This window comes from Alligator sinensis, unplaced genomic scaffold (genome assembly GCF_000455745.1).
Source record: "Alligator sinensis unplaced genomic scaffold, ASM45574v1 scaffold108_1, whole genome shotgun sequence".
Lineage (NCBI taxonomy): Eukaryota > Metazoa > Chordata > Crocodylia > Alligatoridae > Alligator > Alligator sinensis.
In genome coordinates, this window is record NW_005842110.1 from 67,176 (window position 1) to 81,764 (window position 14,589).

The following is a 14,589-nucleotide window of genomic DNA, read 5'->3' on the forward strand; positions in this document are numbered from 1 at the left end:
GGCGGCGGCCGCCAACGGGCCCGGGCGCGCGCGGGTGAGAGGAGAGGAGAGGAGAGGAGGGCCCGCACCCGCGGGGGGAGAGGTCGCCTTGGCCCACGCGAGGAGTTCTTCGGGGAGCCGGCTGTGCGCGAACCGCCGCCGGGCCCCACCCGGGGCTGCTGGGCCCGGTGTGAACGGTGTCCACAAGCCTAATGAGGTGGCGTGACGTCACGGCAGCGCTGTGATGTCAATAAGTAAACGCGTGACGCGTGCCTGGGCCTCGCTTGTAGCCCAACGGGGCGCTACAGGCTGGGGGGACTAGGGCGGGGTGGAAACACCAGGAGGAGGGAGGGGGTTGCACCTCCTGTGCTGGGGGGTGTCAGCTCCTCCTGCCTCCCCCCAGCCCCTGTCGTTCCGCCCCGGCCCAGGGGAGGCCTCATCGCCACCAGGCAGGGACCTCAGCGCAGGGCAGGCAGAGAAGGCTGTGATCAGCGCGGCTGCTGGGTGGGCCACAGGAGCAGGGTGCACAGGACCTGGGACAGGCGCTTCAGTGTCATGCTGGACTGGGTGGGGGGCTGGGCCACGTGACTTGGGAGATCCCTGCCCACCTCTTTTGCTACAGTCCTGTGATGTCATGGCTAGGTCCTGGCTTGGAGGTAGGAGGTGGATCAGCAAGCAAGTGGTGGTGTGAAGCTCTTCCACCTTCCTCGGAAGCGCCTGTTCCTGCATCGGGTGGACGTCGCCTCTGAACCAGCTCGTGGTAATTCTCATGTTCCTGTAGGCACATCTCTGATTTCAGATGAGGTAGTCAGTGTGGAGATGCACACATAGCACCTGCACCCCCCAAACTGTCATTCTGCTGCCATCAGTAAGACGAACTGATGATACTGGCCATGTCATTCATGGAGTGATCTGTTTTCCATCACAAGTCCTTATGTCCTTACCTGCTGCAGATTTCTGTACCCTGCCTCTGCTTGATATTTAACATGTCAATCTAGAGCTACAAAGCCTCAGAAGAAATGTGCGGGGGTGGGGGAGGTGCAGATAGGGGGAAATCACTATTCTAGCTTTCTAGCTTCACTAGAACTGGTATTGATACGGTGCAGTTTGGCAGTTAAGTTAGTTACGTGAAGACAGCCAACGTCAAGTACGATGTTGAAGTACAGTCTTGATTCAAATCTTCAAAGTAATCTTTTAATGTGACAAGGAAGCTTGGTGCTACATGGAGGCTCAGATAGTACTGTGTATTACTAAGTAATCCCATAAAGAGATTTTTGATATCATGTGGTTCGTGTAGATTTAAAAAATACTTTAGAATTCTATGTTTAATCCCCTGTTATTTCTTATTAGAAGACCTGAATGTTTTTTAGTAAGCTGCTGTGCAGAGAGAAGAGTGCCCATAAACGAATGATTTAGTCCTTCAAAGATGCAAAGAATTAGTATGAGCTGTGTGGGGTGGGAGAGACCTATTGTATGCTATTATGAAGAAGCTGTTAAAGTAGTGTTTGGTTGTGGCACTGACAGAAGAGAGACTTGTTTGAACATTTCTTTTTTCATGTGAATATGTTACATGTGTCTTTTTCCTTAGGAAGGATTTATTGAAGACCTGGTGTAATGGCCATGCAAATGCAATATGAAGCAAATGCAGATACATCAGCAGAGGAAGAGAGCTTTGGTCCCCAGCTGATATCTAGGCTGGAGGTATGGAATGAGTTGCTATCTGAAGAACAAGCTGCCATGCAAGCAGCGAAACAATTCTTCAATGAGAACTGTATTTAGGAGTGGCCACTAGTTTTGCCTAGCTAATTTTTGTCAAAAAATTCCAGTCCAAAGTGTTACAGAAAGCATCAAAACTTAACTTGAGGTGTATTTAATGTGAAAGGTGGACAAATGCTGATCTGTGGTTTGTATAAAGTACATCAAAACAAAAGTAAATCAGCAACTGTTAGCAAAGAGGTTACATTCTGTACCATACCATGCAACTAACTTACTGAATATCCTGTCTGAAGATAGTCTCCTTTTCTTGAACTTGTTTAAAACTTCATTAGTAAAAATTAAAAATCATAGTTATTTACATGGCTTTGTATTACTACTCCTTCTGTGCCTAGATAGCCAAAAAGAGAATCACGTATGCTTCCTATTCCATGTTATTTTTGGTACTGATAATGACCTGCACAAACAGTGCATAGTGTAAAGGAGAATTCATAGGGGGAGGACAGTCTATTCAGCTTTTTTTTGGGTGTAACTGAATGAGGAATTCAGTATTCTTTTCCTTGATCCAGTCCTTACAGAAGACAGTTGGAGGGTTTCTAGGCTTTCAGTATCTTTCAAAACACTGTACCTACCATAAGTATTTTTTATTCCTTTCAGCAATGTGGTATACATGCAAACGATGTGAAGAAGTTAGAAGAAGCTGGATTTCACACAGTTGAGGCTGTTGCTTATGCACCCAAGAAGGAGCTACTTAATATTAAAGGCATCAGTGAAGCGAAAGCTGACAAAATCTTGGTAATTACATTTGGATGAAAAGTTTATGTACCTGTAAAGAATTTCAGAACTCTGCAGCTACTTACCACAATTTTATAAAGTGACTAGCAAGCTTTGAGAGGCTCAGTGTTTTGGATATCCAGCTTTTTCTGAAATGAGGCCCCTTTAAAATGCCACTAGTTGTACATCCATGAGTGCTAGCTGCTTTTTCAAAACCTTGGGCCATTTTATACCTACTTAGAAAGATGGGTGGAGGCAAGAGAAGAATTATGCAGATTTATTGATACTGAAGTAGAATCTGATTGGTTCCTCAAGTGGTGGGGAATTAGCATTATCACTGACTACTAAGATTGTTGTCCCGGAAAAATGTTGAAGTCTATAACTTAGAGAATAAAAATGTACTAAAAAGGCACACTGTCATAATGCTTTTATTGCTAAATTGAAGTCATTTTAACAATACTCTGAAGTGTTTGTTTATTAAGCTAAATATTCAGGTACTTTTACATCACTAGGATGCATTCATCTATTATAATGCCAATTTTTAAAAACTTATGGAAGAGTTCCTGAGCAGGCTGGGGTTACTAAAACCACAAAACCTTTTTGTGGGGAGTTGGAAGAGGCAAATAATTTTTTCCCCATGAAAATGATGGCAATGGCAAATAAACACCCTTAGTAGACTATTTCTCTAGCCAGTGTTGCTAAAACCATACAACAGCAGTGTTGGTCCAGCTGTAGTGAGAACAGTGCTTTGTGGTTCTATATCTTAAGACTTCTGTGCTATAATGCCAAATGAGCCATGAAGCAGTCATGACAATTGAATAAAAAATGTGGGTAATCTCCTGCATACAGATGTTGTTACTTGGAAGTGTTAGATTGTTGAGTTTGCCTTATTGGTTCATGTCGTGGCACTTGCTTGCTTCTGAATCTGTGGGCTAGGTACGATAGACAAGAATGCAGTTTGGTATCTGTTCTTTTGTGATTGCAAGTGAACGCTGATTTCTTATTGCATAACATTTTCTTATACTGCATAACAACCTAAGAAACATCTACTTTACATTTATCAAAATACAAGCTGATAAAATATTTCAACTCAATCTTTTTTTCTCTGATTTGAAAATGGTATATATCCACCTGCTAAAAATTCCTGGCTTCATGCCTGTAGAGTAAAATGGTTAATGTTTTGTGAAAACTTTTATTGCTATAAAATAGGCAGAAGCAGTGCTCAGGTTATTTCTTTGAATGGCATTATATGAGGTACAAAGAAGAACATATAGTCTCTCAAGAAAATAAACTAACAAGCATTTTAATTTTAGCACGTATAAATATTTCTTTTCGACATGGAGAAAGAAAATTCCTGTACTAACTATAGGAGGGGTTAAAACAGCTGATGAATCCTTGGTACACATTTCTTTCCCCATACCTAGCTTGGTTTCGCTACCCTTGTCTCTCTAGGCAGAAGCAGCTAAACTAGTTCCGATGGGTTTTACCACAGCAACAGCGTTCCATCAGCGGAGGTCAGAGATCATCCAGATAACCACTGGGTCCAAAGAGCTCGATAAACTGCTTCAAGGTGATAAGTCTACTTACGCGCTTTTTGAATTATTCTTAGGCAGGTACCACTATGTTGTTTCCAGAAAATGTAAGCCTCCCACACCCATGTGTGGTAGAAGGGGCTTTCTGTTGGTTTAATTTGAATATCTTTTCATAATGCTTCCTCATGATCAGTTCCATTCAGCTGGCACCTCTTCAGAGAAAGTTACAGAAGTAGATCTAAAAGGGAAAGACACTCCACTGCTCATATAGAGCAGTGTTTCCCAACTTTTTCCAGCCCAAGGCACACTTGCATGAAAACAATTTTTTTGCAGCACACCTGTTAAGGCATTCCCCATCCTCATACCTATTGTAGCTCATTGCCTTGGCAAAATTCTGTAGCACACCTGTTCATTTCTGATGGCAAACTTTTGTGCTGTGGAACATTGGTTGGGAAATACTTATATAGAGTATAACGCCACTGTTAAAACACTTTAATACTCTCCTAGCATTGAATATTACTGATTTTAATGTTTTTTTTAATAATGGGAAAATTGGCTCCTATCCTCTCTCTTTCTCCACCTCCTCCCAAAATAAAACCAAAATGAAAGGTCATCTCTATAATTTAGCTTACTTCCCTTCATCAGAACAGTCTTGCCTGGGATTCTCTTCCACAGCATTATCAATCCTGGGTATTCAGAAGAGTGGTTGCAAGGAAGAATTCTGAAATTCAGATGATCAATTCTAAAATAAAGTTCCCCAGTATAGAGACTACGTGATGCCTGAGCCCCTAAAAGTCTGAAATTCTTATTTGCTTATACTCGTGACTTATTTGGAGCCCGTGACAATGTGATTCCATTTTGTTTCTCCTCAAGGGGGAATAGAGACAGGGTCCATAACGGAGCTGTTTGGGGAATTCCGCACTGGGAAGACACAGCTGTGTCATACACTGGCAGTAACCTGTCAAGTGAGTATTTCATTTTATTAAACTATATGTTGCGTCTAAACTCTACCTAATTAAGGCACACTTCCAGTCATCCACATGAACACAGCTACAAAAGTAGTGGAAAAAAATTGTAGACCTGTAATCTGTACAGTAGTTGCCATCAAAACTGACCCCATGGGTTGAACTGACAACTTTCAGCATCTCGCTGCACTTTTTTATTTTGCTTCTGGGGATAATCTGAGTAAAGCCTGAATATATTTAAATAGGAAGAAAGTAACATGATACATCTTGTATGGGAATAAAAAACAAAATATGTTCTGATGACGGAAATAAGCATCCATCGTGCCTCATTCTGGTTCCTTGGCGGGGTTTGAAGATAAACTTTTGTTTCTCTCTCAACTGCAGAGAAGTTCTCTCCTTGCCAACAACAGAGAAAAAGAGATGAAGCTGTTCATACTGCGCTCAGCTCATTTCCTTTCTACTTGCATTTTACGTATCCAAGCTTACTTAACCTCCTTTGGAGGGAGGGGGAGCTTCAGTTGTCCCTTATTATCTGAGACTAAATCAGTATGGGTAGAGACAGTAACTTAAGACAGAAGAAAAAGGTTATTTAAATAGGTTCTTGGACACATTACTTTTTAATGGCTAGTGTACCATAAAATATTAAGGGCAGAATGCTCAACTTGACCACTTAAATTAGGGTTACCAAGGGCAGGATGTAGTAAAAGACTTGGGTACCTGCAAGTTAGGTGCTTGGACCCCAGCATGGAATTCAAAACCATGTGTTTGGTGCCTAGGCAAAGAATGTAAGGACCATGGGCCCAAAGAGTGAGCACAAGAGTATTTGCCTACAATAGAAGGTAATCCTAGGTTTCATTCCCTGCTGCCAGGATTACTGGGTTTTTTTTTAATAATAGTTTTACATTAAACAGTCGTTGGATAAAGAAACCTGGGAGCTGGGGCTACAAGGCAGGACTCCTCCATTCTAAATGAGTGCTCTAGCATAGGCTGCAGAGTCTGGTTCTCACTTGTGCTTGCTTTTATGTAACATGAATTTGGCATTCTTTGCATCATGGCAGAGCTTCAACAGGAGTGGAAAGTGTCCCTAGCCACCTCGATAGCCTGGTGGTTTGGGAATGCTTCTGGAAGGAGGAAGATTTGAATTTAAGTCTCCCACTTGCCTTGCTAAAGAGAAGTTATGTTGACTATTAAATATAATAGAGAGTGGTGGCAGCATCACCGCCTCTAGCTGCATTACAACTGCACCCTCTTTTATTTTTGTGAAGGATCCAATCCTATTGGTGCTTATGTTAGGTTGCTCTGGATTGGATGTCTCAGAAGACTTAGATGCCCCTCCACCTAGAGTCTGGATTCCAGTGAGGCTTAGGTGGGAGATAATGCCCAAATTCTATTTCTCCAAGTAGGTGTGTAAGTGGGCTTTGATACCGAAGTATGATTCTGTTTCTCACTGCTAGAGTCCCTGAAAAACTATTAATGCAACACACGGGTGGGTCCTTCTTGCTGTTTTTTTTTGTGACTCAGTCTTAAGGGTAAGGGGTTGTTACAAAGTAGATGTATTACAGATTGTCAGAGACTCAGGCAGGGTGGTATTAGGCACATCTGTGAGATTTGATAGGTGGAGTACAATCTGGTTGTCTTCCTGCTCAGGCAGAACTATTTCTGGGTATGTGCAGAACCAGTGATGTGAGCATCTAGGGAACTTTAGGTCAAAGAGCGAGACATGCCGTCAATTAAAGGGTCTCTGGGATTATGCAGTTGCTGGTTGGGTTCTTTCGAATGAGAGAGACTTTAGGTGCCTACATCTAGAGTTAAGTTTTGCATTAGATACTAACGTTCATATTTTGGATCTGGCCCACGTGAGCTTTTTGGTGTTTGAAGTATCAAGAAGGCTTTCAAATTTTAGGAGTTTAAATGCTTCTTTGAGCACTCAAATGCCCTGATTTGAAAAGTATGGTTCCTTCTGTCCTTGGAAGTTTTGTATTTTCCAGTGTCATTATCTCTGCAGAAGTCTGACTTTAGAGTAATGCTAATGCATATGATATATCAAAGTGTAGAACTGTTAAGTAATTGGGTTTCATTTCTCAAATGAGAAGGCTAAATATGATGACATTTGTTTGCTGTTCCCTTTAGCTTCCCATTGACCGAGGCGGTGGCGAAGGAAAGGCTATGTACATTGACACAGAAGGCACGTTCCGTCCTGAACGTCTGCTTGCTGTGGCTGAAAGGTCTGCACTTCTCATTTAAAAATTCCCTAGATCTTGTTAAAATAAATGTGTGACGTTATTGATTTATTAGATTGTCCAGTCATCATCTTGTACATCAGCTTAACTCCTTAAATACATTCCACTGGAATACTGCAGTAAGAACTCTTCTTAAGATATCTTCCTGCAGTCCAGCTGTCTAGCAACATACGTGCATTGTTGAAACAAGTGTAGCTATAATTGTTTTTGGCAGACAGAACTTGTCTCACAAATGTTAGGTTCTTTGTTTTTTTCCATAAATAGCCCTTATAAGAGCAGTTGATGGTAATTTATTTTTTATTAGCTGTCCCCTTATAAATCCAGATTTGCCTTAAGTGCTGTGTGTTTGAAAGATTTTTGTCTTGCACCTTCCTCAGGGCTGTCCAATATCTGAATGATGGGAGGCCACCTGCAGCCTCCCTCATGCCTTGATGTCTTGCCTGGTGGCAACCAGGCCCCTTCTCACGTGACCAGGACACACAGCCCAGCTCTTCCTTGTTGTGTGCACTGTTTAGGCAAAGCAGGTGGCCCACCCCTCCTTCCTGGGACACCTCCCCCTACCCTGCCCCCAGTGAATGGAGAAGGGAGAGGGACCCCATAGACCTCTGCTACTGGGGGGGGTGGACTGTATGCTAACCCCTTGCAGGCTCCCAAGACAGCCTTGACTTAAGCTGTTACCTTAGAAACATAAAGGATCCCCTTTGGGCAGGGGGCTGGACTCGATGATCTTCTGAGGCCCCTTCCAGCCCTAATGTCTATGAAATCTATGAAATATACATTTTTTTCATGGGACTCATTAGGAACAGGTCCCTGTCAAGAAAGATGTCAAAGCACTTTCTGCAGTATGCTTGAAAAACAGTTAATCCTATTCTCTTCAGGCAAGCAGTTTGATCATGCTGTTACCTTCCTCTTAAAAGATTATCATGAGCTTACATACTTGTGCTACAATATCACTGCAGTTACCTAGCTGTCTTTAGAGGCAACCAAAATATTTTCTGTAAAAATCCTGATTATGTTTTAAAGCTTGTATAGCTGTTCCATTGAGATGGACAGCAAGGAAATTTTTCCTGTGGAACTTCAGAGCCGTTCTGAGCTAAAGCACCATTTCTGTGGTGCTTAGCACTCAGTGGGGGCTTGCAGGCATTTAAAAAAACAAAAGCAACCAACCCCCAAAATGGCACTTTACTTTAAACTCATTGCGTTCCTGTGCCAAGCCCTGCACATGCCCAGAAGAGGTAGCATGTTACTTCAACCCAGCTTGCCCAACATCTGTAAAGATCAGGTGCGTTAGTGGAGCCTTTTTTAGTGCTTTTATCTAATAACTGATTGAATCAGCTTTAGCTAACAGCGCTAAAAAGCCCTGCTGAAGAACCCTATCCTTACAGACACTGCAAAGTAACACTCTGGTTCTTCCAGTGAAGTGCAGTTTTGTTTTGTTTCGTTTTTTGTTTAACATTCTGCAAGCAGCACTTCTGACTATATTTGAAGTGATGTTTAGATTGGCCCTTACATTTAATTAACTTGGGTTTAAATATTTGTTGTCTTCTAGCATTTCACCAACTGTTGGAATGAAGCAACTTTAAAAGAATAGAGAAACACCACAGTTTTTAGGACAGGAAACAAAACACATCTTAGCCAACTAAACTGGCAGAGGCTTTTTCAGCCACAAAATATACTTTCTCACCTTGGAATTTGGTCATAAACCTAACTTCTAATGTTGTCATAAGTGATGTAGTCGTTACTTCACCTTGTAAGTGACTGAAATCGTGGCATCAGAACAAACCAGATGCCAAACCAGCTGAAACTTCCAATAAAATGAGCACTGTTTCTGCTTGAAGTATGCTGTATCTTGCCAAAAGGCTGATTTGATTTGAAGTCAATGGCTAAGATGTTCTACAGAGACCCAGCATAAAACTGTTTATAGTGTTTTCTGCTGCACTTTGGCTAGTCTGATTCAAGTTTGTGGTTCATCAGAATGCTGTGTCTGCTGCTTTTTCTAAAAAACAAAACAAATTTCCATGCATCCATTCTCTTCCTTAAAAAAGAAGAATCCTCCTTGCTTGTCTTATAAAAAGCTATGATTTAACAATCTGCAACTAATTGTGTCCTTTTCAAGCAGCCAAAGGGCGTTTACTTCCAGAAGCCCTCCTGTCTGAGAGATTTCTTCAACCTCAGCTTTATTTTAGTCATTCCCATTGCTCAGCTAATTCCTTGTAGAGGTGGGTTCTCTGTCAAGACCCCACATGGGCTGCATTAAATGAAGTAGCTGTAGCTTCTTCCACCATGCTATAGCCAACTTCATAATATGTTTGGTGTATAATATCACACAACAAAGCTACCAGTCTGTATGTAGCATAAACTTGTGTTCACAGGCCTTTCCATGACTGCTTGGCAAATCAAGTGTTCTTAAAGGCAGCAAGCTAGTATAACTATCTGCTTCCTGACCCACACGGTTCACTTTAAGGAAGAAGGAGGGCTAGTAATTTGGCCTCCTTGCATTTGTGGAGTGAAGCAAGCATAAAAAGAACAGCACTCTGGATGTGAAGTTTTCTTGCTGAAATGTAACAGCATTGGTTTTTGAGTTTTTTACTTGGAGCACAGAAGACTTTTCATTTGGTAGATAGGAGTTAATTACTTAGTAGTTGGCATATCAACTAATAATCATAAAGTGGCACAGATTATTACTACTGCTCATAGCTGACTGAGAGTTAGAAATGGCAGACGGAATGGTAGCCAAAAATCTCAATGTGCATCATCCAAAGCTATAGTTAGCTAAGGAGTCAGGTTTTTGCATTTTTTTTTTTTGTTTTACAGAAATTAAGAGCAAGTTGAATGCATTTAACTGTGAAAATCAGAATTATCTTAATAGGATAAGTATCTGCTTTTTTCTGTAAGAGCACCAGAACTTGAGCCCAGATCCTTCATTTACTCAGTGTCAGCATGACTTGCCTGGTTAAATTCCTAGTTTTGGACCAGAGAGTGGAAAGTCACATACCTGGATTTTGAAATATGTCAGACTAAACAAGCAGTAATAGTCCACTCTTGGAAACTGGCCATTCTGACATCCCTAGTGACTGTCTAGGTCAGGGCTGTCCAACTAGCACATGCAGCCACTGAAGGGTTAAGCTGTGGGCCCTGGGCTCCTGCCTGACTACTGCTCCCCCCCATTGCTTTGGCTGCAACAGCATCTGGAATCTTTGGGCTCCCCCTCGCTCTGGCTTTCTCTGAGGGGTAGTGCAGCATGGTTGAAGGTGAACCTGTAAGCATTTCATTCAACAACTTGTCTAAATCTATCCCAGTCATGCAGTTGGTCCAATAAAATAATTGCCTACAAAAATCCTTGCTTCTTGCATATTTCCTGGACCTTCACGATTACAACATCACTCTAAGACTACTATCTCCTCATTGCACTGTTTTCTGGTTTTTGATCATTTTTTTTTCTTTTAGTGACTAGCTTTTATTTATCTGTAATCTCTCTCTCTCTCTCTCCTCAGAGGCAGTTCCCTCTTGCCTTCAGGTGCATCTGCTTGGCAGTTCCTATCAGGAGATTTGCAGTATCTGATTTTCTCATCTGATATGCTTCCCTAGGTATGGCTTATCTGGCAGTGATGTTCTTGATAACGTAGCGTATGCTCGAGGGTTTAACACAGACCATCAGACCCAGCTCCTGTATCAGGCATCTGCTATGATGGCAGAATCAAGGTAACAGTTGACATAAGCAGAAATTATTTATACACTTTAAATGACAACACTGTAAAAGCTGTCGTAACTGCTGAAAAAACTTAAGTTAGCTTTCCTAGATGCATTTGCTTTCTTAATTGCCAGACAGGGGCAGCTATTAAAGTATAGTCATTCCACAGCAGGTGGGATCCAGCCAGTGAGTATTGCATTCAGCTGTAAATGCTTCTTAATTGGTATTCTGTCTCTAGTCAAATTCTGGATGATTCTTATAAGAATCTAGCTAGAGCTTCTGGCTGAAGCGGTGGTAGCTTAGATTAGCACCTTTTCTCCGTAACTTGCTACAACCATAGAATGATTTGTAAAGACTAGTTCAGAATCGTTTTTAGCAGTATTTGTTAACTTCAAATGTATGGAATGTTTTTTTTGGTTTTGTTTTTGTTTTTTAAAGAAAAAAGCTTTGCAGTACAACCAGTGGATTGTGAGAGCTTTGGTTTATAATCAAAATCGTTAGTTTCAATTGGAATGGGAAACTTCATTAAAGACTTGATCCTCAAAGGTGCTGATATGATTTATTAAATCTAGGTGGATTTATCAGAGCACTTAAGTATATGCTTAATTTCTAACCATATGAAAAATGTTTTGGACTCTCAGGGACTCCACATGTTCTTAACTGGATTGGTCAGTACTCAACAGCTCGCAGGATCATGTTTTGGTGGTGCAGAATCCACAGCCTCCATCCTGCTCCATCAGTTCTTAGCTCTTGATAGCTAGCATTGTTGTTCAGTTCCTGTACTACTGCAGCTTCCTCATATGTCACAGAATGGGAGTGGACCCCGCTAACCTTAATTGTATTATGGAGATTGATCAATAAATTGGGTTAATAAGTACAGCTCCACTTGAAAATGTATTGGGCTGGTGCCAGTTCTCTCCACTTGCTAGACCTGATCAGTTCATAATGCCACCCTTAAGGCAAGAACTGATGTAAGCGCCAAGTAATAGTGGCTTTTGCTAGTAGCACTCTCACTGTTAAAATAAATGAAACCAGTAGAGGACAGCTGGATTGTCCCTAAAACTAAAATGATGCTACGTAAGACATTTAGATTACTTTTAAAGAGACACTCCTGCAATACAAGTTATACTACTTTAGCAAGATTCCTCATAGTTGGAAGGGAGACTTGCATTGACCTATCTTTCCAGTTCTAACCATGATGTCCTGGGCACTCTACAAACCAAAGCCCTGGTTCCTGCCTTGAAATATTTGAGTCAATAATACGCATATATGATATCCTCTAGGTATGCATTGCTGATAGTGGACAGTGCCACAGCCCTTTACAGAACTGATTACTCTGGCCGGGGTGAGCTGTCAGCCAGGCAGATGCACCTGGCTAGATTTCTGCGGATGTTGCTTCGACTTGCAGATGAGGTAAAAACTGTGTGGGCTCTGTCTCTTTTCATTCTCCATGTAACTCCATTACCTCTGACATTTTCCATGGATTTTTTCTTAACTGATGATCTTTGCTTTGTGAAAGGATTATCTATTTGTTGTTACAGCTATTTCCAGTTGCTTTGTGGGGGAGGGTTGAGTAGATCTCATCAGCTCTAGATATAGAGAGGACTATCTAAAAAGGAAATCTGGATGTTGGAGACTATCTTTTTCTTGTATACTTTGTAGAAAAGAACTTGACTTGTGTATCTCTTTCCTGCTAGTTTGGTGTAGCAGTTGTGATCACAAACCAGGTGGTAGCACAGGTCGATGGAGCAGCCATGTTTGCTGCAGACCCTAAAAAACCTATTGGAGGGAACATCATAGCACATGCCTCAACCACCAGGTAAGAGACTACAGCATCGCTTTTCCCTTGTATTACTGTGCAAAGGCCTTTTGGAATTACTGACTTGACACTTGCAATTTTTTAATACAGAGTTGATATAATTTCTTGTCTGCTTTTTCAAAAGCCATGGAAACCTTTGAGCACTGACAACTGGCTTTTATTGCTCTTTAATGCAAAAACATTTGTGTAGTATTGTACAATATTCATAAAGCTTTGCAGGTCCCCCAGTAAGTTGGATCTTCTGCCCTCAAAAGCTTAATGTTAACACATTTTTTTTTCTCTGTTAGGCTGTATCTGAGGAAAGGTCGAGGTGAAACCAGAATATGCAAGATTTATGACTCTCCTTGCCTTCCTGAGGCTGAAGCCATGTTTGCTATTAATGCTGATGGTGTTGGAGATGCTAAAGACTGAGAAACCCATTCCATTTCATTTGTAACTTGAGTCTTCTGGCCACAGGAGGCTGCATTCCCTTTATGATTTCAACTCTTAGTTGCTCCCTTGCAGTCGCCATGAAAAGGCTGTCTGAGGAAACTGTCACAGCTTAGCAGACACATCTGAGACGCATCAGGTGCAGCTAACTGGTTGGTGGAATATTTTCTTCTTGGGGCTGCAGTTGCACAACACTCTAACATGGTTTCTTCAGAAAATGCAGGGGATTTGTGGTCTCCATAGGCATCATTCAACAGTAACTGCTACCAAGTTGGATCCTTAGGTGGCTATAATGCAAGTATTGTGACTGCACTTCGCAACAATTCACAATTTTGCAAGGTTCATGGGTTTGTCAAGTGTGAAGAGTAGTAACTTAAACATTTTCCCAGTTTAATGATTAATGACAAAAAAGCAAAACAGTGCTGCAGATTAAAAGTATAATAATGGTGTTTCAGATTGATCACAATCTATTTCTTCTACTAATTCATTTGTTATGGATACTGCAAATATGCTGGTTTTGTCAGTAGCTATTTTTTTTCTTTTATCTCAGAACTGTATGAGAATCCTGCTTTTAATAAAGAGTTGTGAAAAATACTGATTATATTAGTGGTCTCAGCAAGACATCAATTAAGACCAGTGGAGTTTTCAGAATTGGCGAAACTGCTTTTGACAATGTATCTTCCCATAGTAATCTCCTAAGAACCAGCTAGTGACTCTGTTCAGCTTCTGAGACTTCATGAGCTTGCATTTTGACTTGGTTTGATGTGAGAGAATGTACTTCTTCAAGAAAAGGCCACCTTATGAAGATGGGTGGTGATGCTGGCTCTTCATTTCCCAGTAAATAACTACTTAGCTTTATTATGTAGCTTCAACTGCACCAAAAGGTAAAATGTCATCTTCCCCCCCCCCCACACTCTCTTGTTAAGTACTTTATTCTTTCCTCTTATGTGTTTTGAAAATGTTTATCATCCTAGAATGTCAATTATTTGTACCGCCTTGTCTGTTTGCGCTCTATGATTAAATTCACCCTAAATGCAAATCTTTCTGTTTCTAAATATAACTTTAGATATGATGTGCTCCTTAAAGTCTTACCTCCAGTGGTATGAAATTGCTGACCTAAAGAAAAGCTAGTTTCCTAACAGTCTGAAACAGACTCTTACATCTAGCTGTAAAACCTGTCAGTTTTAAGCACTCAGAGAGAGTGGAAGTAGAAAGAGGTTTGCAAAAGTCAGGGGGATTTAGGCTCCTAATTTGTAGGGGTGGGCATGTGGGTGTGTGTAACTTGTACAGCTGAGCATTTCCGCACCAAGGTCTATGTTGTTTGTTAAACAGGCTATTTAACTTTTAAAGTAATAATCCTCCTTAAGAGATGATAAATACTTAAAAATAAGCCTGTTGTCAACCTTTCTTTAATCCTTAAAGCAAAACTGATATTCCTTCTGTACAG

At 41.2% G+C, this 14,589-nt stretch overlaps 1 protein-coding gene across 3 annotated transcripts in view; it reads left to right on the forward strand.

The window, feature by feature from the left end:
* The window catches only part of RAD51 (RAD51 recombinase), a 14,694-nt gene extending 522 nt beyond the window's left edge, over positions 1–14,172 (forward strand). Inside the window, exons 1-11 of one of the 3 annotated variants that reach the window (XM_006024590.3) lie at positions 7–233; positions 622–739; positions 1,568–1,680; positions 2,350–2,487; positions 3,919–4,036; positions 4,872–4,963; positions 7,094–7,188; positions 10,792–10,905; positions 12,178–12,307; positions 12,592–12,713; positions 13,001–14,172. In XM_006024590.3, coding sequence (XP_006024652.1) covers positions 1,594–1,680; positions 2,350–2,487; positions 3,919–4,036; positions 4,872–4,963; positions 7,094–7,188; positions 10,792–10,905; positions 12,178–12,307; positions 12,592–12,713; positions 13,001–13,124 — 1,020 coding nt within the window. In that variant the 5' untranslated portion in view covers positions 7–233; positions 622–739; positions 1,568–1,593 and the 3' untranslated portion in view covers positions 13,125–14,172. Of the gene's footprint in view, positions 1–6; positions 234–621; positions 740–1,567; positions 1,681–2,349; positions 2,488–3,918; positions 4,037–4,871; positions 4,964–7,093; positions 7,189–10,791; positions 10,906–12,177; positions 12,308–12,591; positions 12,714–13,000 lie in introns of those variants that run through there. The other 2 variants (XM_006024589.3, XM_025205275.1) reach the window with 2 other exon arrangements.
* Positions 14,173–14,589: the final 417 nt, after the last annotated feature.